The sequence below is a fragment of the Brachyistius frenatus genome, unplaced genomic scaffold, assembly GCF_029030835.1.
Source record: "Brachyistius frenatus isolate BFR_SWC_R1_liver_20210118 unplaced genomic scaffold, ASM2903083v1 Contig_226, whole genome shotgun sequence".
NCBI lineage: Eukaryota > Metazoa > Chordata > Actinopteri > Embiotocidae > Brachyistius > Brachyistius frenatus.
In genome coordinates this window covers 148,913-176,649 of record NW_027210825.1, presented here as the reverse complement: position 1 = coordinate 176,649, position 27,737 = coordinate 148,913, and the positions used below count along the sequence as shown (strand labels likewise).

The 27,737-nt window shown below is 42.3% G+C and overlaps 1 protein-coding gene and 1 pseudogene across 3 annotated transcripts in view; both read right to left on the bottom strand.

Annotated features, from left to right (window-relative positions):
* Positions 1-27,737, bottom strand: part of tspan4a (tetraspanin 4a) — a 132,807-nt gene that overhangs the window by 83,696 nt on the left and 21,374 nt on the right. The window contains exons 1-2 of one of the 3 annotated variants that reach the window (XM_069719886.1): positions 19,903-20,958; positions 19,022-19,101 (exon numbers count right to left, since the gene is read on the bottom strand). In XM_069719886.1, coding sequence (XP_069575987.1) covers positions 19,022-19,084 — 63 coding nt within the window. In that variant the 5' untranslated portion in view covers positions 19,085-19,101; positions 19,903-20,958. Of the gene's footprint in view, positions 1-19,021; positions 20,966-27,737 lie in introns of those variants that run through there. The other 2 variants (XM_069719885.1, XM_069719884.1) reach the window with 2 other exon arrangements.
* LOC138633558 (cathepsin S-like) lies at positions 16,569-17,787 on the bottom strand (annotated as a pseudogene).

The window sequence follows — 27,737 nt, the reverse complement described above, 5'->3', positions numbered from 1 at the left end:
ATGAACTGTTTAGATTTTGGGGGTGAAAGGTCAAAGGTGAAAGTCCCTGTGACACCAATGTGACGCATTCACGTGAATATGATATCTCAGGAAGGCATGGATGGAATTTCTTCAAATCTAGCAATATCGTTCACTTGGCCTCAAATATGAACTGATTCCAGTGTGGTGATCAAAGGTCAAAGTTCAAAGTCACTGTTATCTGACCTTCCCCTCATCTGTCCGTCCCGTTCTTGTGAACACAACATAACCAGAACGCTTTGAGGGAATTTGTTCAAATTTGGCAAAAACATAGTGTTAGTACCATCGATGACCTGATAAGATTTTGGTGCTTAAAGGTCAAAGGTCAAGGTCATTTTCACTTCACATTAACCCCATTCCTGTGAACAATTTTTTTTCAGGAACGCCTTGAAGGAATTTCTTCAAATTTGTCACAAATGTTCATTTTGGATCAGCAATGAACTATTTAGATTGTACAGGTCAAAGGTCAAAGCATAAAGTCACTGTAATTTTAATATCTATATGGGTTTGGTCAGATATACATGTAAATTACAACTTGAGTGGTTAGCGGAGCCATAGCTGCACCATTAATCAGTTAATCAAAAAAGTCGTTTTAAAGTGATGGAACATGGTTGCGGTTCTAATTTCTGCATAATTTAAATAATGCAAACGATTTCAAGATGGTTTTAGTCATCGGGCACCAGTCTTGTCGTCATAAAGCATCAGTGAGAAATGTACAAAAAGTACCAAACCATTGGGAACGCTGAGGGCAGGGAAAATGCTGAAGTAAACAACCAGCTTGCAAAGAACATTAGTTTTGTCGTTATAGCCACTGCTTGTATTAGAGAATCTAAGAAAATAAGGCCACTGGTGGATTCTCATGTTTTGGCACTTGCAGCACACAGCCTTTTAGATAAACATGCCCCATATCCCTTTGGAAAGATACATATTTCATGAGGACATTTGGGTTTGGTTTCCTATGTTTATCTTGTCACCAGTTAACAAAGCTGTGTTAAAGGCTGCCGTAGCCTGCGGAATCACTTCATATCCCATCCCACGTGACGCTCGCCCCGAAGACTCCGAGTCGTCTCAATAAGAGGCGACAGACGATGTAATAACAATAGATGTACTTCAGTCTTATTTTAAAGATGGAGGGAATGGCCTTTGATGAGTACAAGACACTGAGGATTATATTGTGGCGGCTACAAAGGAGGACAGGGCAGAGGTGCCTCGAGGAAATATTCAGGCGGGGCCCTGCTTTGTCGCGGGATTGATTGGACGAGCATTCATCTCCTTAGAGAAGCAATTTCTCTATCAGGCCTGAGCATATTATTGTGTCGCTCTGACTTTTCGCCGGGCCAGACAAGAGTGCGTGGGAATGACGAGGTTGACGATAATGTGGATACCTTGGGAAGACACTTGAATACAAAGTCATCAGTATGTGTCAGGTGCTGCAATGTGTGTCTGAACCCTTTGGCGTGCTTCCATCATGGTGCAGAGAGACAGATGGCGCCAACCTGATAAATGTGACAACAATATTGAGCCGCATTCGATGTGAGCAAACTTATTAGGGACTGAACATGAATTACTGTGGGGGACGAGAGGTCAGAAATGCAGGGGTGGATGTTGTTTGTCTTGTTGGTAAAGGTATAGTCCAGCCTTCTCTTGAGATTAATTTAAAAATGTGCTTTATTGCAGGCAGACAACAACAACATCACAGTTTAAGGGCTTATTTTTTGGGAAAGTCACCCAAAACTGAGATGGATGGGATATCAACAATCACACTGTAAAATGTGGCTTTATTATAAAGTGTTATTTCTTAATGTTATTATTTTTTTTTTTTACCACCAGTTCTTACCCTACCTTTCACTCTATTTGGCAAAAAAGCTAAATGTCTCATGAATTTGACCTATAGTCTTTCAAATTAAGCCTTTTATCAACATCTTTATATTCTAAAACCGAGAGTGGCGGGAAAATTCATCCTTTTAATATTTATTTGCCGTAAATTTTGAATTTGCTAGTTATGCTGTTGTAAAAATCATTATACCATTAATATATTAACGTCTTAATCAGATTACACTTTTAAGTAGAAATTCTTTGCCTCTTAAAAGAGTACTCCACCCATTTAAAACTGCACAATTTACAGTTTTTAAAGTATCAAAGCTGATGCAGTAGAGTCAGATGTTTGATGTGCTTTGATTTGCGTACTTCAGTTCGCACACTTACACGCGTAGTGCGCAAATTTTCGACAGGCGGGCGTCGTCTCAAATCTCACACTGGCGTTGTGTACTTACCGGAATGGACCGTGACAAGTGAACGCATCAATAATATCCGCTGGCATTGTTCGGTCATTTCACTGAAGAATGTGTTTTGCTCTCATTTACATGCGCACAATAAAAAAAATAAAAAAACCACACTGATGTCTTCTATCCAACAGCAGTTTAGTCGTTCTCGGTGAAAAATAAACACTTCCGTTTGGACATGTACAACTTGTATTTATACAGTGAAATGTGCAGCAGAACACCAGCGGTTTCCCTTCAGCTGTTGCAAGTTGGAAAACAGGTTGTCGGTCCGTCCGTCTCTGCTACGTGGCGTTACGTGCTCGCTTATTGAACAGTTTGAGTACACTATCCAGGTACTTATAGTACGCGTACGTGTTTCAGCTCTTGACGGTGAGAACGCACTCGCGCTAAGTAAGCGGTTTGAGCCTCAACCAATGTCTTCATTATCCCACGTTTTCTTCTTCAATGCAACTCAACCAACAACAGCTCCGTGAGAGGTTCGGGTGTGTGTGTTGCCAGTGGCAGCTAATGTAGCCTTGAGCGCTGAGTTTCAAACGGAGCTGAGGTTGCGGGCTCCACAGCTCTGTTAAACACACCTCGTTCTAACTCAACATCCTCAGATTTTTTTTGTTTTTTGTTTTTAAGCTTGTAGTTTTCCGCCCCAATCGACTCTCACTCAAGTCCCATTTATCAGACTTTGTGCAGCTCTCCGGAGCCACAAAAGGCTTCAAACAGCTTCCCTTATACATCCAGTTGTACTCCGCAAGACCTGTAAACAAACTCTGATGTGTAAAATTGTTCCCCTTTAGCTTTACTGGCTTTGTAACAGTCGTACAATTCGCCGATATAGTCAGAGAAGCTTGGGGAAGAAAATAGTAATATTACAGGGGATGATGCAGACTTGATGTTGTACATTTTTTGTACAGTCGCTCACGGTCATTCTCTCATGTAAAGATGAGTATTGATACAGCAGTCATCACGGATCCACTGAAAGATCACGCTCGGTTCATTATCAAGCTTTTTTATTCTGTGCATTGTGAGCTAATTCTCCGCGAAGAGGCACGTTCTGGTCATTAGCATCATCAAGGTGCTTTATGATGCAACCAGCCTGAGTTGTTACCACAACACTGTTTTTTTTTTGTTTTCTCTCTCTCTCTCTCTCTCTCTCCCTCCCCCTCCCCCCACCACTCACCACCTGCTGTCTCCCCACCTGTTCCTGCAACCTACACATCTCCCCCACTCCCTTCTTCATCCTTCACATATCCCCAACCTCACCGCCCCCCTCCTCCTCCTCCATCATCTCTTCTGGCTCTGCACCACTCCACCTGCATTCAGCACAGGTCCCAAGGTGCGCTGGCATCCTCCGGTTTGTACATTCATGCCGGTTTCGGACTCTCTGCTGCACCACGCTGCGGTCGTTTTTGTGTCGGTTTTTTTTTTTTCTCCCCACACTGCCACAACCGATCCTCGATGAGACGAACAAGGGCGCAGTGTCTCCATCTATCTTTCTCTCCTACTCTTTAACTCTCTGTGGTAGTTAGCGTTCTTCTCCAATCTCCATTTCTCACTGCCCAGTCCCCCCCCCCACCCCTCTCCAAAAAAAAAAACACCATCTGGTCCTCCTATTGTCCAGACCCATTTAGCTTCTGTTTGGCTTCACTTTAATACAGATACTATCTCCTGTCTTTCCCCCCCTCTGCAACCCAAATCATCTCCCTTCCCTTCTCACCGTGTGTCTCTCCCCTCTCCTCTGCCCAACAGCATTCGTATTCTAAGCAGCGCTGCAGCAAAACTCTCCCTCCCTTCTCCGTTTCCCCTGTCGATAAAAAGATGGACTTTTTTTTTTATCAGTGTTAATAAAAGGCTCTATTTTCATAGCCTGCTGAAAAGAGCAGGGCCTCATCTTCGCATCCTCTCGCTGCTGTTAATGTGTGCGAGTTTGAAAAATGTTTACTGAGAGGTGATGAGGGAAGGTGAATGGAGGGGCAGGCGGAGTTGATGAAGTTGCTCTTCACACGTTCTATCTAAAATCTTGAGACCTATCAAATGTCTTTTTTACTTTTTAAGTTTTTGATTGACAGCTTGATGACATACTTAAAGACTGACACTTGGCCGAGTCTTTCCTTCGCCCCGGTGCACAGACACTCACTGTCTGGTTGGACGTTGGTGCATTTTATTCATTAAAGGAAACATCTGCTGTGGAGAAAGCTGTGAATCTCACTGAATATTAACTCTCCTGTGCTGCAAGACACGACTTGAAGCATAACACAAAAGAAACAATATGGCTTTGAAATATATGAAAGCTACTTCACCGGAAAAAAACAATTCTGTTAAGGCACTGTGAAAAGCAATTTCCAATCCCTCAAGGTCTCATTTGAAAAAGTTTTATTTTGAAAAGTTATTGTTTCCCTCAAATCGACATACACAATCAAAAGCACTTTATGCTCATCGATAACCAGCCATTTGAAGTGAGTACACCATGTAGGTAAAGATATAATGAACACATACGAATGGAAATATTTCACTTTCTTTCTGCAAAGTTGTACATGTTTATTTAGCCGTGAGATGACAGATTACATTGCCATGGACTCTATTGAGTAAGTGATGGTGAGGTTTCATGTGTTTCTGATTCTGTAACGTGGAGTATTTTTTTCAGTGGTTGTGGTGAAGTTGTTGTGGGGGCGTGTGCTTGGTCTCTGCCAGTTTTTGTATGAGGAAAGAGTTGGTTTACTCAGTTTACAGACAACACTGACTCATCTCTCACACCACCCCTTCATACATATGACACTTTGTTGTCTTGGCCTATTTTCCACTCCAAAGGCGATATCTAAGTTCCAAAATTGCATCTATTTGCTCTCTAAAAGTGGATTCAGAGGATGGTGCAGAGCTATTGATTGCTTCTCTACGGGCGATGTGTGTTTAAATGGGGAGTTTACACATAGAGGTCAGCTCACTTGTCACGGGGAGCTCTTTTGTTGTGGTTTTTTGTTGTTTGAGAAAAGAATCCTGTTGATATCATCTGGAGTTATTTTGGGCTCGGCCACTAGAAATGTGTGACAGGAAGCCTGCGGCGGTGTGGAGCTCAAAACACGTGGGCTTCACCAGTAAGATGGAAAGAAATTATTTTATCTGATGCATTATGGAAAAAATACATCGAATATCTTGACTTCTCTTGCTTCAACCGTTTCTTTTACACAACTAATTCGTACTCAGTGGATGATGCTTTATGGACACTCTTTGTATGGGCAGAAGGCAGAACTTTGATACCAATCCCCGACAACCTCAGTCCTGTGTGTGGTTTGGATTAATGCCACAAAAGCACCGGTGGTTTTCGTTAAATATTTAAAAACACGTCATTTTGTGAGTATATTACCCAGCTGATTGAATTATCTCGACTATGAGAGTGGATTAAAAAGTTCAGAAATGTGCACGCAGCAGGGTGGAGCTTTAACTTTTGAGAGTAAGTATTCACAGTTGAGTTATACATTTTTTTAGTGGCCACTGGTACGTTTCTCTATGAAGAACGCAAGTCAAGTTTTATGTCAAACTTGGGAAATTGGCAATAAAGACGGTTTACGGTTCACGTGAAACAGGAACAGCCGTAAAACTTTTTGAAGCGTTCCAAAAAGCGGATATTGTGCGGACTATGTCTTTGATTGTACATTTGCTTTTACTATTCATGTCAGAAATTAAGCACAGCTAATCTTTAATGAAACTCCATGAAGATTATTTTTCCAAAATACCAAATACGGGGAGGATTTTATGGGAATTGTGTATAAACTGTTTCCAAGAAGATCATTAAATTTACTGCAAGAATAAAGTTGTACAAAATTCAATGCACCTTAGATACAAGTTTAATGAAGTGCTGGATTAAAAAGTTCATTTAATCATGCAGAATATATGTGGCACCAGCAAATAGTCTGGGATTTTGAAGCAATTTAATAGGAAATTGAAAGGAAAAATAATTTCCTCCTTAATTCTTTGTAAGCCTATCCGTGCTTCTTTCTTCTTCCATCCTTATTGAACTTATCTCTGCCAATTCTAATGCATTTCAAATGTTTTTGTGTGAGGCACATTGTGTTTTGCTCATGCATGAAATGCACTATATAAAAGTTGGACTTTCCTCGCCCTATCTTTCGCCAAATAAGCCCTACAACCAGAAATACTTTCTGACAGTATGGAGAGTAAATCTCTGCTTCTCCTCAGCGGTAGCAGCGACCGCGGAGAATAAGGAGAATATCACAAGAAAGTCACTTTAGCAGAGAAGGAGAGCGAGAGAGAGAGAGAGAGAGAGAGAGAGAGAGAGAGAGAGAGAGAGAACATCACAACCACATATCAGAAAGAAAGTCTGTCTCTATTCAAACTGACATTACTTATACACCACTGCTTGTTCTTGGGCATAAATTACTTGTAATTGACGATTTGTGCCCATCCCCCTCTATCAGGAGGTGATAGAGGAGGTGGGTCCAAAGGATGGTGGGCCCTTTGATTTAGATTTTTTTTTTTTTCCTTGAAATGTCTCATTGAAATTACAACACATCCGAAGAAATAACCACACGGAAGGGACCTCTTTTTTTGTTGTTGTTGTTGTTCCTCAAACAAGAGACGATCCCATGGTATCTTTTCTCCTCTTTCCGCCGTGCCCTGAAAGCTATTGATAATTAACATTGACTTTGTTTTTCATTTGCGTCACAGATCAAGAGGTTTTGTTCCTGCTCGGCCCCTTTAGCGCCTCCTGAGCAGCCGCGGAGAGATCCGCTCGGCTCTGATCGCTGTCACTCGGCTGTTTATACATTCCGCTTGGGACTCGGCTGCACCCCAAACTAAAGCTCCTTCATGACACCACGCTGTCAATTAGGTGTATCGAGCCGCTTCTTTTTCCTCCCTACGTCAGCAGAGTTTGGTGGGGTGTTATAGCTCACCGTCTCCATCTGGTCTCCATCTGTAATGAGACAGACCGACAGCGTTCTCTCGCTCATGCGAAGGTTAACAGCTCACTGCCGTATACTAACACAGAAACTCTCCCCATATGCACATCTCAGTTAAATCCTTGTTTTACACGGCGCTGTATCATCTTCTGATCTGGCGTCGCAGTGAAACACCTCCTCCACTTTTCATTAGTGCCACATGCGACCACACATGGTCAGCTGAGTAAAACAAACCAGGAAACGGTTTATACTGAAGGGCAGCCACATGGCTCTCAATAAAGCTCACTTAAATGGCTGATTATTCAAATCAGTACAGTCCCCAACTTCGCAGTGGGCTGAGGCTCATTTACCAAGTCTAACGTGACATCTTAATGCTGACCTAAAAAAAAAGGTAAAAATGACCAACCTTTACAGTACAGGATGACCTTATCACAACTGCAGCGACAGGCTGTTTTTACACTGTGCTGCACATCGCTTTGACACACCCAGTCCTCAAGTGTCCTTTATGAATATTTCAAATATTTCATGACTCAGATCTGTCAACTGTTACTCAATACTTACTAATTTAAGCTCACATGCAGAGATCTTTTGGATTACAGAACATATTTTCCAAACCGTTGGCTCATGCATTGGCTTTTTTCTTGACATTTTTATATACCTGTTTTAAGAGATGACCTCTGTTGCCTTGAAACAACCAGGCCATCAACAGTGAGCAGCTCCACTGCAGTCAAGCCAGACTGATACAGTGGAGGGAATCAGTCACTGTTACAAGACTGACAGCATAGTGAGCCCATCTTTCACTGAGTACTTGCACTTAGTCCCCAGGCTAATCTGGAGAGAAGTGAGAGCTCTTCTTTATGACTAAAGCCTAGTTGATAATGAATCCTCTTTTAAATGGGTTATTTAGTAAGTAAACATGCACATTATGTGATTAATGCTGCTAATGGGGCTGTTTACATTTAGAAGAGTAGTGCAGCAGCTGTGAGACATGTCTACTGGCTTTATTCCTGAGAATCAGATGACACAATTTAGAGTTGTAAATTATGTCTGATTGGTAAATATTAAGCTACACACGGCAACCGGTTTGCTTAGCTAAGCTTAAAAACTGGAAACGGGAGGGAAACAGTTTGTTTGACTCTGTCCACACATAACACAATCACCCACCAGCATGTTCACTCATTAACATCTAAATTTGGTGTTTCTCGTCAAAGCCTGATTGTGTTTATCTGTTAGCCTGTTTATTTGTTTAGTTTGGGCCTGAACAGGTTCATGACGCATCCGTCAAACCAACGTTATTGACAGTTGACATGGAAGCTGTTGTAGCACTTTCTAGAAGCAGCTAACTGCAGAAAATGACTTGTTTGTTTGATTGACAGGCGTGTGGTGCAGTCAGGTTTCTGCTATAGGTGGGCGGGGCGTAGTCTCGTCGGGTTTCTAATCAGAGTCAGATCAACCCTTTGCTCCTCCCCAGATCGTCCAAATGTGGTCACTCCCGGTTCCAAAATAGCAAAATGCCTGATTGTTGAAAAGTCTAACTCAAGGCTTCACAACGGCAGTTTACGAACCAACGGGTGACGTCACTGTTGATCGTCGCTTGGTTAAAGTTAATACATCCTTAAAGTTATGCAAGCTTCAGTGCCATGGCAACAGTACACGTGATTTCTCGACTTGTGGTTGGAAATGCAAAGTGAACAGCTGTGTCCTGCACCGCAGTCCGCTGTTGTATCAAACCATCCAACGCGGGAAAAAAAAAATTTGTTTAGACCTCCAACTGGTAGACACCAGATTGTCGTTATTTAGATGACCGCTAGCAGTCAACAGCGGGTCAAATTAAGCTGCTTCCACAAAACACGTCTGAGGTGTTTTTTTTTTCTAGGAGGACGGTCTCTAATTGGCAGAAACATCCTTCAGTGAGTACAGAGCCAAGTAAGACATGTGGGTGGAAATTCACAGGTCTGAAACCTGACTATATGCCCTTGCTTTAAAATTCTCTCATGCACAATATATTAGTCGTTCGCACTTTTATGTTTGCATCTACCCAATACTCTGAAGCAGAGAGAGATGCGTTTGCCAATTTGATTATAAAGCATTGGTGTCAGAAACAGCAGCAGGGCTTTTATCTGTACAACAATCAGATCAGGACGATATTTTAAAGTGAATTTTAATAACTTATGGAAACGGAAATGTGTTTACAGTATATTTGTGTTTATGTGAGAGCAGTTAGGTGGGACATGTGAGGCATGTTGGCAGACCACAAAGGGCAAAAGTCACGTTGTCGGTAGCATCAACAGAATTTGCCACTTTGTTCAGGCTTTGAAAAGAGAGTGTTTGGAGCAAACAGGAAGGAAGAAAAACCAAACAAACCAGGCAGATCTTCTGAGACAGACCTCAGATCAGGTTTATTAACAGGACAGAATCCACTTGCTGACATACTTCTTACTCTCTAGGGCCTTCACTGGATGCTTTGACATGAATTTTTTTAAGCGACTTTAAACATCATGGGCTGTAAAATATATATGGCTTAGTTTAGCCTCGCTGTCTCTAAAGACAAATACAGCAGCAATTTCATGCAGAGTTTCATTTATTTGACTGATTATTCCAATTTAATTGGTCTTTTATGCATCAGTGAAGTAGTTTAATTAAAAAAAATTGTATAACCTAGAGGTCAGAGGTCAAACATGCTGATTATATTCCAGCATTCAACCTACAAACATACAAACTGTGCCATCCTGTCATGACGCGAGAAACATTCGACTGTTCATAAATATCACAAAATGGTGAGAATGAACTTGTGACTGTCACGCTGACAAACTCATGTGGCTGTTGCTTTTTATAACCATGCAAACATGAAGAAAATTGGATTTCAAATAGCTAAAGAATGCCTCAAGTAGGTCAGTGTTATAGCAATGCCAAAATCTGGTGTCGATAAAAGCTGAAAACTGGGATCAAAGGGGTTTGAGTATTAAACTGGCAGCGCTGATAAAGCCAAAGCAGCCGCACTGAGGCACCACCTAAGCCTCTTTCTGAGCCAATAAGAACCCTGGAGAGCTTTATTAAAGGATATTTACAACTAAATCTGTTAGAAAATAAACTTTGTTGTTGTTAGTCCATATTTAATAGGGAATATTTTCTTTAGCACGACACATCCCAACGCGACACACGGCACTATCTTGACAGCTTTGCCAGGCCTGATAAAACACAAGATGATGTTAGACGCAAAATCGTGTCATCATCTCTGAACACGATAATGACATATAGGAAAAACAAATACGTCCACAGGGTCCCCCCTTTTTTCCAGAGGTTTCCCTTCAATCGAATTACTTCGCCGCCTGTGAGCTTCCTGCATAGACATGTCAAACTCATCAAATGCAAACTGCAGGTTTATTATCTAGACCGCTCATGCTGTGCACGTCCTCCACCCCCCCCCCCCACACACACACACACACACAGACAGACATCCGTCCAGCTGCAAATCGATGGACCGTGTGTTGGCTGGGCGGGGAGGGCCAGACAGATCTCAAATCAGTGAAAAGGCAATTTCTATTGATCTGGCTAAATCTGCGGAAACAGATGCAAACTGTTCACAACTCTGGCAATCTATGGATCCTCCGCTGGGCTCTGACCTACATTACGCTGACAAGTAAACACAACTTCAGAGGACACGTCTTCTGTCTCTTCTCTCTGCCTGCTCTCTTCATATTCCCACCTCTGCCCCAGTCTCACCCGCTGCTGTTGTTCCAACCCCTTCATCCCTCTGCGGTGTGGAAAAGACACATTTGTGCAAACAAGATTAATTAAAAAGTGGCTGGAAATGAGTCTTATTTTGGTATTTTGTAGCTGTGGGGCATTCTTTTTTTTCCAGCTCTGTGGTGGTTTCCGCTGAAGACGATTAGTGTCGTGAACGCTCGCATATTTTTGAGTTGCCCATTTTTGCAATTTTATGGTAGAGTCATTGCGCCGACATTTACGGGATAAACAGCATTTGTCCTGGAGCGCGGAAATCCGTCTGTCCCTTTTTGTGTGGATTTTATTTTGACACTTTGTCTGCAAAGAAGTGATACCCAGGCTACTCTCACCCACGTAGATGTTAATATACTGTATAAGGTCAGAGCACTGAGCTTATTTCAAACACTTGCAGTAATGGGAATTAACACAAGAGTAACTGAATGTAGCCTGAGTGAGCGAAGAGTCATCGGACTCCAATTTGAATGAGATGCGTTTGCGGCGGTTGACTTCATCTGCACCAAAGTGTGTGACGTGAGCACACACACACACACACACACACACACACAGACCTTGTGTTTCCTTTTCACGCGGTGCTTAGAAGAAGACTCGTTTCCATGACAATCAGCGAGTTGATGCACCTTTTCATGGCATGAAAGCATCAAATCAGAATTCAGACTTACGGTCTTGTTACACATTTTTGCTTCAAGACAATAAAACACTACACGCACACAACAATAACTGTAGCAACACGACTAGTAGTGTGCAGTTATGTCGCTCATATTATACACAAAGCTTGTCAAGGCTCGGTCTTTACTTTACTGGGTTTCACATTGAATCTCGATTCATTGTAAAAAAAAAAAAAAAAAATCTATTTGTTGCACAAACACACTGCAGTTGAATGGGGGACTCATGCATCATTATGACTTAATCTGCGTTTTTTTTTTTTCCCCCCCCGGCATTTTCTCCTCCTTTTTCTATCACCAGAAGCTTTGTCTGAGCTGTCAATTTTGCGAGAGGACCTCGTTTTATGTAAACAGAGGTGATAAGAATCTGCAGCGAGGAGCATAACTCAGTTGTTCGGGAACATAAAATCATTGTGACACACAGTTTAAATCAATCTGCTCCTTCAACAAAAAAAACGTGTCAACGTCTGAGTAAAAATATCCTAAAACAGATCAAATAAAGCAATGGATCAGTGAGCCACATCTTCAAAGGTAGCGAGGTCGGTAATTGTCATGATGAATAAAAGATGACATGAAGAACAGGGTGCATTGCCTGAAAATGACATTAAATAGAAGAGTACAGTTCCTTGATAAAGTTATTTTAAAGTTTTTATAGGTAGGTGTCTCCTTTTGTCGAGCTTTGCCGCTTTACTGAGTCATCTCCGGGGCAGGACAGCGCTCATCTCACTCATGTCATCATCTGTACGTCTCGTTCTGTAGCTACGGACCAGCGGCTCTGACCTCAATCATAACAGCCGTTCTCGCTAACCCGTCACAGTTTGACTCCTTAACCTTTCGCAATTGCCTCGAGAGCAAATTAGTCGGTGACACCAACATAAGAAGACAGTTTGTCCTGGAAAATCCTGACACTTCTGGTTGTCGTGTCATGACTGTTTGCTGACTGACAGCTTCTTGACAGTATTTTCGCGGGAATTTAAAACAAAATGGTGTCTTCTGCCGTAGTGGAGATAGATGTGAAAAATCTGCAATAATAAAAAATGGCATTCTGACATGTCTACATATTTACCGAATGGTATTTCTTTGTGCAGTAAAGAAATGCAGGTCCTTTTTTGGACCTGTGAAAGATCTTCAGTAAATAGGTTCTATTACCTTTTACTTCTGGGGGGCTGCGCAGAATTGGCACTTCCCCACCTACAGAGGAAGGTTTTAGCTGTAATTGAAGAACCGTGGCTGCTGGCAAACTAATTAACACCGTCTTCGAACAGAAACAAAGGTACCTGTTTAATCACATCAGGGGAGGCAAAGACTTTCACGTGTTCTTATTTCAATGGTGACAGTTTCAAAAACCCTGACATCTTTCAGCACAACTTTGTTCTCCTCCACCTCCTGCTGCTCAGCACAGCGGTGATGTTTAGCAGCTTGCTGCCCATCACCAGGGAGCTGCACGTCAACAAGCTGGAAGGAAAACAGAGCAAGGAGGTCTGCCTTCAATCCTCAACATTGTCAAACTCGTTTGACCTGAAAACATTCCTCTGAGAGGCAGTGCTGGTTACTCTCCACAGGGCCTGCTTTTCAGCTTTTTAACTGCTGTAGTTGAAAGATATCAGTGGTTTGTGATCAATTTCAACAAACGCAGCTTCGATGTGACGAAGCCAAACACCCATCGAGGCTACAGACCAGTTGGAAGCTGCGTAGTCAGTCATATTTTGTCCCAGGCTGCAGGACAGGTGTGAGAAATCTTTGATAGTTTTGCGACGACCCTGAGTCGTCATTGAAATCCATTTTATCCGCTCTGAGCAACAGCTGCTGTCCCTTTACAAAGGAAAAGGTACAAACTGTTCAAAGACTTTCCCCTTGCAGGTACAGTCAAGTCAGTTTTATGTAACTGAAAATCACAAATATGCCATCAAGTGTCCGTCAGTCTGCAGAATTTGTGACACGCTGTATCTTCAGACCCTTATTCAGATGAGGAAAACTCCAATAACACATGAAAGAGGGGAAAAAAGAGGAAACAGAGTAGGGCTACCTACTGTGAAGTACAGGTGAAGGAAAAAGTCTAAACGTAACAAAATTCCATCAAAGAACAACATTAATGTCAGACCAACACACCTGATAAAGGTGTCAGACCAACACACTTCAGCTTGTGGCCTTTATCAGGGTTCATCGTAGCATTTTATTTAAATGCTTTACAAGAGCAAGTTTCCACAAGTTTTTTTTTTTTAAATATTATGTAATTATTGATATAAATACCTTCCTATGCATTATTTAAAAAAAATCTCTATATACATTCATGTTTGTCGGTTTGTTTGTCCGAAACATATCTCGACAACCGTGTGTCTCATCATCTTCAAAGTTGGTGGGTGTGTAGCTGGGGAGAGTGTGCACTGTCTAATTTGATGTGATTTGGGAACGTGACATGTTTAATATACATAAACTTAAATAAAGAGGCGACTAGCGCTCTGTGCAGCAGCGGGGACGTAGTGGTTGCCGAGCAACCGCAGTTCCAGAGAGCATCGCAGTGGACGTAGTCAAGCGTGTCTTGACTTACTTCTGCAGCGAGCAGTTTAAACTCAAACTGCCCAATTAAGTTGTTTGAGCTTAAATCTGATATCATTAATTTCACTTGGCATTGTCAAAGGTTGATATAAATTAATATAGAATTAAACGTTTGGAGGTTTTTTTCGGTGTGCGGTGTTTGTCACTTTTTAATTGAGTTGCAGCCTGACAGATTATTGTACTTTGAATGCACTTGGCAGACAGATTGACTTCGCTTCTGATTATTGTTGTCATTGATGCTGCTTTCTTGCTGTGGTTGATATATATATTACAAAAGAGGTTTTACGGTTTAGTGGGTTTACCCAGTAGTTAAAGTGGTTTCACTTATTTATACATTGATGGTGTTTGTTTCTCTTGTTCCATTAAAATTAGTTGCATAAATGCCAAACACATATCTCGTAGCTACTGAACTGCCCCTGAGAAGTTAGTCCTTTATCCGTGACAACATAATGTTTTGCCATAACCTCCCGTCCCTTTTAAAAAGTGTTTACCTCGCTCTTTATCTGTACTCCATGTCGTTTCCTTCCTTTACACACAGATTATTTAGGGGAAGTCGGTTAAATAAAAGGCTTCTTTATAGCCAGCCAACTGTAATGTAGAATCAATAGATCACAAAGAGAAGGGATCTCTGTCCATTATGAAACAAGCACACGAATGCTCTTTGTAGTCTCTTTTCATTCTTCGTAATCCTGTGATACCTTTCATAAATGGAAAACTACTATTTTCTCTGCTGAAGTGAGATTGAAGAAGATTCACACCTGAGTTGCTCGATGTGGAAGTGTTAGCCGCAGACCAATACACAGTGTGTAGATGGCTTGTTTTTTGTTGACAGCTGCTGGTGTGTATTCTGAGGATAAGATTCTCCTGGAAAAAAAAAAAAACCTGAAACAACCCCCTCGGTCATCACAAGCAGCTTATTACACCTCATTAGTGTGACAAAGCCCTGAAATGACTGCAGTAATTATGATGGGAGCAAAGGAGGAGGTCCAAAGAGGCGGTGTAGTTATAGAGACACAAAGTCCCTGTAGGGAGGACATTGGGGTCGATGGATGGGTCAGCAAAACGTTGGACTTTTACAGTTTTTCTCATTTGTTTGAAACAATATTTATTTTAATCAAGTTCATTCCAATTACCCCAATCTCGGTTTTATAGAGGACCCCAACTGTCAAACCGTTCCTAAATCTAGCCATAACGCCACAATACAATTACCACTTTAGGGACAAACAACCTATTTAGTTTGAAGTCACAGACTTTGAAGTCACAGACTTCAGACAGTGAATTAATACAGTGAAAAAAAACTGTGTCAATTGAGGCATTAACGCCGAGCACTTTGCTTCCTGATTTTGGCAAATCAGCAATAATGGTACATTAAGAAGTGATTTCCTCACCGGATCAATTTGTCATGCACTGCTCAGAAGCCACAAGTCTCAGGCTGACTGCTCATCTAAAAGCAGCAGGCAGCACATAAATACATCAGCAGTCTTAATAGAGATTAGTCCCGTAATCAAACCTGTTCGTCTCACTGCATGAAGCTGCTGTTTACCTCATTCTATTTGCACGTGATTTCAAGTATACTGAAGTTTGTTTCTCAAGAAGTTTATGGCACTTGAACTTTTATTTTAACAGATTAAGTGCTATTTTTTTTAGATTACTTTGTCAGAAACTGTGTGACCACTTATTAACAGCTGAGATGGATTTGGGGGACTGTACAACTCTACTGTATACAAGTGAGAGTTCACCCAAGACGCAAATTGTCACGTGTCATGTGTCATTTGTCACGTGTGTGTCCCTCCGAAAGCGAAAGTAAAGTTGAAGTCACACTTGTGTAACAGACTGTCTCTTGCCTCCAGGCAGCCGTACGGTATGCTATCACATCAGCATGTTCACAGGATATTTACCAGACACACGTGTATTGATTTTTAAACTTCCTTCTGCTGTAGCATGTAAAAGCTAAATTGACCAACAAGCCAATTTCCCAAAGAGTCAATGGAATCCTTTCAGACAGTTTTTATGGCAGGTTTAACAGACAAAGGGGAAAGTGGGGCAATATTGAAGTGGTGAGGATGCATACCACATGAAAGGAAACGCCCCGCGCAGAGAGTCCCGGGGTTCGATTCCTGACCTTTACTGCCTCTCGCTCCCCTCCTCTCTTTCCACACATTTCCTGCCTATTTCTGGCGACACTGTAAAATTAATACATAAAATCCGCCCCTGCCAAAAAGTCTTAAAAACAGTTTAAGAGACAAGAGAAAATTAAAATCCGCAACTTCGCTGTACTTAAAAAGGACATAGGAATGATTGGTGAATCCAAACGTGCGTCACTTTTACAATCATGCTCACAGTCTCAAGACAAAGAAAGTAAATGACTACACGTGAAGAAAAACTTCATTCCTCCCTTGAGTTAGAAGTTTACACATTTTTGAAGGCACCAAAGGTTTAGAGCAGGTTTTAAATCTTAGGATTTGAAGTTATCATCATTATATTTTTTTGTATTTTGCAACAGATTCAGTTCTGTTCCCTTTGCAGCTACATAACGGGATAGCAGCCGTACATAGCGATGCCACACCGGATTCCCCCGTTGCGTATCATTCGGATGTAGCCCTGATCCCCGAAACGAGTTCCCCAGCAGCCAGTAGTCTTGTCCATTCAGCGTGCCGTAGCCCACGGCTAGCACCCCGTGGTTCACACGCTGAGAGCACCCCGAGTCATCGTACGCTCCACTCTTGTAGAAAGCAAACGTGGGCCTCCTGGCATCAATCGCCACCGAAATGGGTCCCATGTCGGCGACCGCCTGCTTCAGAGTGATCTCGGGGGGAGGGGGGGAGACTGACGGATCTCCTCGGGTCTCAGGTCTCCCATGTGGTTCATGCTCAGGTCGTAGGTATGAAGCCCCATGAAGGCCTCCAGATTGTGCGCGATAATAAGCATCAGGTTGTTCTCCCACAACTCCCTGCGGCGCGCATCCTCCGCATCGCCGCGGTACTCCTTCCCGTGCGTCTTCTTCCACAGCTCCCAGTGGTCGTCCAGCCTATCGCTGCCCCCGCGCACATGGAGACGAGCAGCAGGCCCCCCAATATCAGGCCTTTATCAGTCGGACTCATCGCTGCTTCAAGAATATGTTCTGTTTTGGCTGTTGTTGGGTTGCCACCTGGGATATTAGTCCTGGTGTGGATTAGCCATTATATTTGTTCTGAATCATACTGTCTCATGTTTCGTGGTTCGCCTTGCTATTTCGGGTGCCATTCATAGTTGGGTTATTCCTGTAATCTAGGGTCATTTGTTGTTTTCGTTCATTGACTTGAGATTTTGTGTAATTTTATATGTGTTTGCTGGTTGTGAAACGGGGACGTTTCTAATTGAGGGGGGGGACGTATGTAACAGACTGTCTCATGTTTATCGTTTCGCATTGGAGATGATATGTCCCTTCAGGGTTGCCGTAGAGGTAAAGAGACTCCCGCCTCTGGTTGAAAGAAGGAAAACACAAAATAAAGCGGGAAGCCGCGGGCTGAATGAGATGTTTGGTCTCCCGACTCCGCTTATTACAGTATTATAAGTGCTCCGTTACATGAACCCAGGACGCTCGGTCACACTTGTTTTTATCAGGTCAGAGTTCATATCGTGTGCAGAATAGTGAGGTCACATTTTTACGCCTTGGAAAAAGTGGAGACCTGCAAAATCCTCACGAACCCGTCGACGTGCAGCCACTTCGAAACAGTTGCGAATTGGACTTGGATGTATCATTATTAAAGACAGGTATTATATTGGAAGCGGTCCTCTGTTCTTCCTTGGTGGATCACAACCCAATTGGCCTCTCTAGAGGAGAAGGCTACAGCTCATCGTGGTCAAGTAGCCATTATTTATCCCCGGCGGCAACACACACACACACACACACACACACACACACACCGCACTAATAACTGCGACCCCACTCTGACAGCAGCGGTTTATAGTTGACAGAAGATGTAGAGGTGAAGAGGTCTCTCATGCCTCGAGGGAGATTGCATCTTGGCAGCTAGATTGCATTTCTGCGTTCACGGCCTCAACTCATTTTGTTACCAATAAGAGCAGACGTATGACAAATCAAAGTAATCCCGGAAAAAAAAAAGGTAGCCACAGAAGTCAGCTTCACTTCAAAACTCTAGGACGAGCTGCAGCCGATTACGCAATGGGCGAAGGAGATTTTAAAATTTGAACCACAGCTGGCGAGCATAACAGGCTTCACAGCTACCAAAAATGGTAAGTGATCTGTTGTGGGGCTATCAGAGTGGGACTGACAGAGGGAGACACACTGGAGCTCCGACGTCCCCACAGCAAACAGATGCAATCAGCCAGATATAGCAGATTGACAGCATATGCTTTGACGGACGGAGAAGTGCTGCTATGTGGAGCGGAGGGTGAAAGCAGATGTAGGTGAAAATTACAGCACAATGGTAACACGGTGATTAACGAGTGTAAACACAGTACAAGATCCAAATATGCCACGGCTTAAGACAGCAAACAATGCAGCCTACACCCACACTTAGAGTACTGTATAGGGAGCAGAAAAAGATTCACTCACCCACACAGTGGGATTTGTACACATGATCTAAATGCATGATCCGTCTCTTTCTCACACTACCCCCTCCTCACTCCTCTAACATCACCGCACAGACACACACAGCAGAGCTCCACCTGAATAAGACAAGAAAAATCGGTGTTCCAGAAAAGCAGAAATGTAAAAGTAAAGAAAAGCGAGACATCAATTTCTGCAGAGCAAATACCTCCAGCAATTCTGTCTCTCACACACACATACACAGGGATATATATAAAAAAAAAAAAAAAAAAATTTAAATGACGATGAAGAACTCACCCAGAAGAGGAGGTTGAAGAAGACCATTCCATATCGCAGGGCCATCATGCAACCCTCGGCCATCCTGCAGCGCCGCAGTTCTAGGAGGAATATGAAGGAGAGGTCCAGGTAAAACACCACATACTTCTTCCCCTGGGAGTAGCGCCCCTTGGACGTCTGCGGCCCCTTTGTCGTGTGGAAGCCGAACGCGAAAGGCGGCCGCTTGTACTCAAACTCCCCGCTGAAGCGGTGGAACCCGGAGGTGAACGGCGGCGTGTCGGGTTTGCTGTCCAGAGACGGACTTCGTCGGTACGGAGTCTCGTCTGTGCTCGAGCGTCTCATTATGGGAGCTGAATGAGCCTTTAAGAGTCTTTAATAGTCACTGTGTGCACTTCAGGTCTGAGCAAAGTCCACAGTGAAGGACCAGGAGTTATTCCACCCCGGAGGCTGAGAGATGGATTTCTGTAATGTCTCTAACCTATCCCCAGTTCAACTCAAAGTGATTATGATCCTTATCAAACCCTGGAACTGCTGATTTAATTATACCCAAAGTGTGATCGCTCTGGATCTGAGTTAATCTGCAGGAGATAATGTGCTGCCATTCACTTGAATAGGGTTCCTCTCTTTAATCTTATAGTGCCACTATATTCGGCAGGAGACTTTGCATAATCCTGCCGCAACACCTGTGTAATTCTGTGTATTTAGGACATAATCCCAACCGACACACACACATCTGCACATCCCTGTTTCCCTCTCTGTAATCCCTCAAACACAGGTGTCATGCTATGCGAGATAAGATGGTTTGCGGTTTCATCTCATAAAGGTTCAATCAGGTAAATGATCGAAGAGCTCAACCTCTCCAGCTGCTTTGGGGTCGGCAAAATGATCCAGAAATGTCCTACCTGGTCTCGTGAGAAATTCCGGAGCAGGTGCTCCTGGCCGGCAAGTAAGGGCACCCCTGCTACGGCCAATCAACTCAGTAATACATCACACATCCGATGAGAATGAAATGTTTCGCTGTGGTCTCGGTTGTGTTCAGCATGTGGTTGTGGCTGTCAATGTGCTTTTGCTGACATGCAGAAAGAAAAAAAAAGAAAAGAACTAAAACAAAGATAAAGAGATGAGAGGGAAGGACGGTGTTATGAATGTGAGGATTGAAAAGAGGCATGAGAGGATGAATGACGCCTGTGAGCGGACCACTCTTTGGCTTCTTGAATTAGTGTCCCTGTGGAATTAGAGCCGTGCCCAATTTCCTCCTTGCTTCTTTAGCGTTTGCTCTAACTTGTCCCTATTGCCTCTGAAAAGTGTCTAGGGGTTACTCCGCGTCTATCCACAGCCTATTCCTCACACATCTAGCAATTCACCCTCTTCAACTCCCTTTTATTCTGTTCCTGAGCCCCTCTCTGCTCTCCCCACTCTCTGCTGACGGCGGTTAATTAATTTCCAGAGTCTCATCAGTGGCAAAGTGTGCGGTGTCCCCCTCCTCCGCTAGAGCGCTTTACTCCTCTTCTCTAGGTGGGCAAGGAGATCAAGGTGTCCACCGGGGTCATGGCCGAGCAGCGGGAGGACAAGAAGGAGCAAGAAGGAGAGACGGGCAGGAAGAAGAGAAAGACAGGTTCCTCAGAGAAGCAAAAAGAGAAGACTGCAGTGTTTGAGCGGTAATCCAGCCTGGCTGCCTGAAGCTCCCTCCCTCTTTCTCTTCACGAGCTCCGCTTCTCTTTCTCTCTCTGTCCCCCCCCCCTCCCCTTTTCTTTCCTGCCTTCTCTCTCACAAGCCGCGATGCTCTCCTCTCCGCATGCACAATCTCAAACACCCCATCCCTCCTCGGCAACTGTCCCCAAAACCTGGCAGCGCGAAAGCCAGGAGCGGTCGTTCATATTCTGGCCACACCCTACGAGGGCGGGCGACCAATCGGCGGCTCGCAGCTCCATCCTGCCTCGTGCGCACGTCGATCGTGCCCTGCCATCTACTCACACGCTCACACGGTGTATGCGCACGCACAAGCGCGCAGAAAACCCGGCGTGTTGTTAACACACAGGCGCTGGGAAGCCTGCTGCACTTGCGCTAGTGCGTCCTCCTCCTTTTCCCTGCTCTGCCTCCTGCCTCAAAAACTCATTCCGCATGCAGAGGTTGTTGTTGCGCACAACGCGGGCGGCTCTCTGCACGCTCGGCTTCACGTTATGTTCATCTCCTCCCTGCGGAACTTGAACTTTGGTCACACGATATCTGTGCAGCCGCACACGGCACAGATTTTCACACGACAAACTCACCTAAAGTGTGTCTTTGTATGAACATACGGGGGGGGGGGGTGGGGAGGGAGGGTGGAGGACGGGGGAGGAGGGGGCAATGCTGCTGACATTCATTCACACTCCCCACAAGCCGGCCGCCATCTGGGTCACCGGCTTTATGAGTCCACAGGGACGCTTCAGAGGTACTGACTTTATTCAAGGCCGCATCAAGTATTTAATGGATTTCTGTTTTGTCTCCTGCATGTATTTTGGTCTGACCGCAGCGGCCCAGGAGAGGGAGCGTGACTTACTAACTGATTGGACGTGAAGAGACGAAAACAAAAAGACAGATTTGGGACTTTATTGGTGAAAAATTAGACAACAGATGCGGCATGATTTTTCAGAAATGCAGAGCCAGTGTCCTAACTTCACCTTTGGGTTAGATGCTGTTCCATGAGATAAAAAAAAAAAAAATTTATAAATTAAAAAAAAACATCTCAAACTCTTGGGTGAAGTAGGTGGATTCTTATTTCTAAGAGCTAGCCTGACAACCACAACAAACGAGAGGTAGGAAAGGAGACGTCATAACATTTGAGTTCTCGTCTTTTATTTATAAAACCTATTCATGCACTTTGATATAATCTCATCCCAACAGCGTTTCTGGGCTTGTAGGAAAAGACAGGTGTTTATTTTATGTAAATAGTTAAGTTTCATTAAAAGCAATTTAATATATATTCCTAATACAACAACAAAAATCACTAAATATAATATACATAAAATTGTAGCATTCGCCGTAACATTGCTAACAGCGCAGATTGTTTATTGTCTTATGTCAAATAAAATACGTGGCGGTGAAGTGTCTAAACAATCTATTGAAAATCAACAAAACATCAATCAGCCAGCACAGTATTTGTCATTCTACCGGTCCGGTATCGTGCTAGCTGTCGTGGAAAGAAATTGTTAAATCCATTGTTTAATTTAGTCTGTGACTCGGTGTGCGGGATTGAAGCAGATCTGTTGGTAGAAATAAAATCACCTGAGACTAAGAATAGTTGGGTTTCCGTTACTTTAGAATGAGCCCTTCACGTCTACATGGGGAGCGGGTCCTCTTCCTTGGAGCCGGCCATGTTGCACCGCCATGTTTCTACAGTAGCCTAAAAGGGGACGAACCAAACACCACGGACTCTACGGAGGGCTTTGAGGTGTTTTTCACAAGCCTCACAGCCGCCGTAGATTCTCTTAAACTCTAAGAAGGGGAGGGTGAGGTTACAATCTGCTACCTCAGTGCTAGATTTTCATTGACAGCCATTACAGCTAATCCATGGACCAGCAAAGTGCAGCTATAGTTTCGCCAATAAAAGGTTTTACAAGAATCCTGTTCTCTCTGCAAACGTAAACAAAGATATACGTCCCCCATACTGACTGCGCTTACTGTATAGCACACCGTATACATGAGCCGTACTGATCAATCACAATATGTAGGGAACAAAATCGTCTTATTGACACTGACTGTGTCTCTACGCACTTGCTTGTCAGTTACGTCTCTAATTGGCTTAGCCTGCTGTCAACTTCATGAAATATACAGACCGAGATGAATCATGCAGCAGCAAACTCATAACATCTGTGAGTGGAATCCTCTTATGGACAACTGTACTTATAGATAACCCCACATCAGATTCAAACACACGTTTTTACACACACACACACACACACACACACACACACACACACACACACACACACACACACACACACACACACACACACACACACACACACACACACACACATCGACACACAAGCAGAGTAAGTGAGCGGTGGCACCTCAGGGGCACGGTGGCTTTGAAGTCCTCAGCATGGACAAATACACAGATGGAAAACAAACACGATTTTGGCTGCGGGAAGTAAACATGATACGCAACATGTTGAAATGTGTTTCTGTTAAGACCGCAGGTTTATAGGTACTTTATAAATTGCTGTGATGTGAAAAAAGGACTTAAATGGACAGGCACGAACAGTCAGATACACGAAAGGTTGTGTGCTGCACTCTGGTCTCCTTACGGCCATTAAGGGAGGCTGGCTTGCTTTCCCTTGTTTAAAGCTGGAAGACGAGTCTCCTATGAATATCTCGACTAAATGACAAAACGGGCTAGGAGGATGACTGCAGCACAGAGCAGCAATATGAGCACATGAAATGAGAATAGCTTTCCATGAGACTGGCAAATTATTTAGAGCTGTTTTGGCTGGTAGAATTTTTGCTTATGCAACCACAAAAAAAACCTTCCAGTCCACGCTTTTTAACGTGATGCTATTTTGGGAAAGTCACATTTTCACACTTAACATGCATCTTTTAGGGCAACTAATTGGATAGTATTAGGAGGTTGTAAACCAAAATTAAAGTGGGATGATTCAACAAAGTGTCCAAATTCATAATGGGAACATTTACAGTGAAACAGAAGGAAAAAGAAGTTTTGCCATTCATTATTTAAAACGTATTTCTATGGCTGTGTTATCTTAAGATAAACTCACAACCACAACCCAATGATTTCATGTCTGCAAAGTCCAAAACTATGTTTCTTACCATCAAATATTTATTTTTAAAACCATTGCTCCAAATAACAGTTTAATTTTGATTTGACAAGTTCCTATTTTTTTACTGCCAAACTCTCAGAAATATAATGTTAGTAATCTGAAGTGCTTTTTCAGATCGGATAAAAAATATCTGTCACCTGTTGTTTCATATACTTGTTATTGAGCTGGCACGCTTAACAGGCAGAATAAATGCACCTTAAACTTTCTTACAAAACACCTGGTTTTACGGTAAGTTTGTACAACCGTTTCTCTCGTTTTTCTTGCCGTGAATGATGTTCAGACCAGAATATTATATTTTGAACATTAATTAATTATCACAACCTCAGACTTTGTCGGGCTCAGGTGGTGTCAGAACATCACTTTCCAAAAACACAGCTGTGCGTGAGGCAGACGAGCTGACTAAAAGCACATTTTCATGATGCCATGACATCAAAGATCATTGAGGAATCAGAGGCATAAAGATTAATAACAACCGCTCTTGTGGGAAATAAACCTGTTTTACTCAACCGAGCTGACTCGTAAGGGATTTAAGGTTTGCTTTGCAGACAAAATTGAGATTTATGGGCACAAAAAAACTAAAATGGATGCATCAAGATACAGAGAATGTGTTTGGTAAAAAAAATTAAAAAAATTAAAAAAAACAGCATTGCAGAGTGAGCTAAAAGGCAAGCACAAGATCAAATAAGAAATAAATCATTTAAAAGCCTTGAAGTGAAAATGGTAATGTAATCAAATATATTGTATAGAAAAGAATTGTTTGGAGTAAAAACATATTGTTTCTGTTGTTAGTCTCTCCTTGTCTTCAAAACACAATTCGATCTTTGTGTTTTTGTCATTCATATTTAAAATATTGAATAACCCCAATTGTATTATACGTATTGTTTTGTATATAGATATAATTGTTAGATTTAGCAAATTCCGCCCAATACTTAGGCACAAAAAATGACATACACTGACCTCACAATAGATTTTTTTTGTGTGTTTACTTTCATGTGCTTCATGTCTTCTACTGCTTGCAATTTGGTTGGACCCCGATCATTGCCGCTTGTGGCTATATTTAAAATGTTTTGATAATAACATAATGCTAAGTATTGTTATCAATAGAAAGGTTAAATCCACATTTGATTATAAATATATGCAGCCAGTTGTCCCTATTGTTTCTTTTGAGGTTTCTAAAAATTTAAACTGACCAGCAAATTTTAGGTCAAAATTTGATTTTTGTATACAAACGAAACCCGGCCGAACCTTAACTCTGGCGGCGTCAGATCAGAATTACTTTGTAAAACTGTTTCATTTTTATATTTTTGGTTGAATATAAATTAATCAATCAAAATAAATTGCTAATTATTTGTAGAAATTGGAACTATTTCCATGGGTGCTAATTCAAATTTGTGGTCACTTTGCCGGTGTTTCTTATATAGATAAAATCTCAGGGGAACCAATAGTAGATAAAAAATAAACAAAATTATAAAATGGTAATGGTAACAAACTACCAAATGGTAAAAGTTTTGCACAGTACCACAGTTTTTATTTTCTATGCTTTATTTATAAAACAGCTATAGTTACTTTTCAGATTAAGGTTTTTGCATATAAATTCTAGTTTTAAAGAGGTTTAGTAAAAAAAAGATGCTTCAAAAGGCAGCTTAAGAAAATTATCTGAATACTTCTGCCACTACTCACTACCTCTGCACCGAATATAGTTCATACAGCAGTTGACAAGATATTTTGCTTTGGATCAATGAAGTGACTCACAGACTGACATTGCCCTCCCTCTGGGTCTGCTTAGGTGAGACTGCACTAATACAGATGACAGAGTATCGCTCAGAGGCAAACTGTGCAGCTTACGGCAACATCCTGAGATTGTTCCCTAACGGTTTACACTGCAAATTTAACAGAATTGAAAAATTATAATAATAGTAATAATAACTCTGACATTTCACCATCATGAATGAATAATATGACTCCAAAAAGCTAGAGAGTGAGAAATGAGTCACACTTTGGTCACCATTAGTTTAATATGGTGACTTAATACCTTTGTACATTATGATTTAGAATTAATTACTGTTGTTAACTAAAATATTTAATTAATATATCAATTCAACAGGGGGATTTTACATGAGGCAACACAAAACAATTAAGTAACCATGAAAAGCATGTGAGCCAATCTATTGTTTGTCAGGCATGTGTTTGTGGATGAGCCCTCTGGTGTCTGTAATTGTGAAACCCAACACAGTAAATTGTAATTACACAAAATGCCACGCTTCGAGCCAAACAGAAATGCAGTATATGCAAAGAGTTCGCATGTGGGCAGCAGAATAGAATGGCTCCACGCCTACTTGCATTCAAAAAAATAGGGATGAAGACAAGAGATCTTTATTGTGTCCATCAGGGCAAATGAATGTTCAAAAAGCCCCTGTTGGCTGTTTGCTGCTGGTTGGTTTGAAACTGGTTTGTGGCCTGAAATAGAAATTACTTTCAGTGGACGTGCCCGTCTACAGATTGCGTGAGGGCAGCAAAGGTCGAGCAGTTTAAAACAGGTCTATTCAACTCGCATCCTACAGGTCAGGCACGGCATTTTAGAATTGATATGGCCTGAAAGAGGCTGTCCTTAAATTAGCCTCAAATGTGTGTGATATAATAAATATATATCTCTGTGCTAGTTTGACAGCCATAGGCATGTAAAGATGTAAGCAAGTAGGAGTGTGCATCTTGAGTCATCGATGATCTATGTGGGTAACCTTGGCAACAGGTTAGTGTGGTGACAGGGAGGGTCAGGGAAGCCCCGTGTGTGTTGTTGTGGATAAACTGCTCTCAAACTGCTGAGGTTGTCCAAAAATGAATAATTTTATTTTGATCCGGATAATATGGAGAGGTCATTCGCTCAGGCCGCAGAGAAACTTACATTAGCCAAGATTTTTAGTTTTATGCTGAAGGGAAATAAAGTTGATTGTGAAAATCGACAATTCCAGAACGAATCAGGGATTTTTCTATTTGGCTGACTTTCTATTGTAGTTAAATAGCCCTAATTTAAAAGATAATGCTGATGATGTGATATTATTTTCCTAAATACCGATGTTCATTGTTCACCTTAGTACAAGCTCAAAGTTCACTATATGTATTTCCATATCTGCCATATAAGCAGTCTTCATCAGGGGAGGGAGTTTGCTCAGTTGTCATAAAGATGAAACTGAATATTAGACTTGCACTTGCCGGCTGGCCAGAAACACATCTTGAAATGAATGCTAATGTTGCTCTGTCTTCCAAAGGAACTCAAATATTTGATTCCTCCTCTGCTGCCAAACAACAATTAAAATCACATCAATGAGCCACGCCAATGCACCGGATGATAGTTTCCTCTGATACAATTAACATGGCCTCCCCCATGTAATAATCTATATCTGAAACTAGCCCTACAACACTGCACCATTTTCCAGTTTTTTGTGTAATATTTGCTAAGATATAGAATCCCAAGCTGGTTTATGTATTTACTTGAAGAGCCTCCACATCCGCCTGGTATCACCGCGGGAATATATGAGTCTGGGTGGGCTCCGTCGTAAAATAGTTTGCGGTTGTTGCATCCTCCTGGGCATAGACCTCGGTTGAACTTTTAACTGAAACTAACAGAGCAGCCTCTCACCAGTCAGTAGCTGCAACTACATTTAGAAAACAATGCTCGCCTTTAACGTCATCGCGCATAACCGCTTCCACCGGTCGCTGATTATTGAGCTGAGTTTCCAGACTAGAATCACAGCCAACAAAACTAAAGATGTTTGCACTAGTCTGGTGGAGCCTGATGTTCTTGGCAGGTAGCAGATAATTTTTTTTTTAAAAAAGCCTTTCAGCCATGCACGCTGGTCTTTGCGGTTCTCATATAGCTGTTAATATATACATAAAAAGACACAATGCCACACTTCATG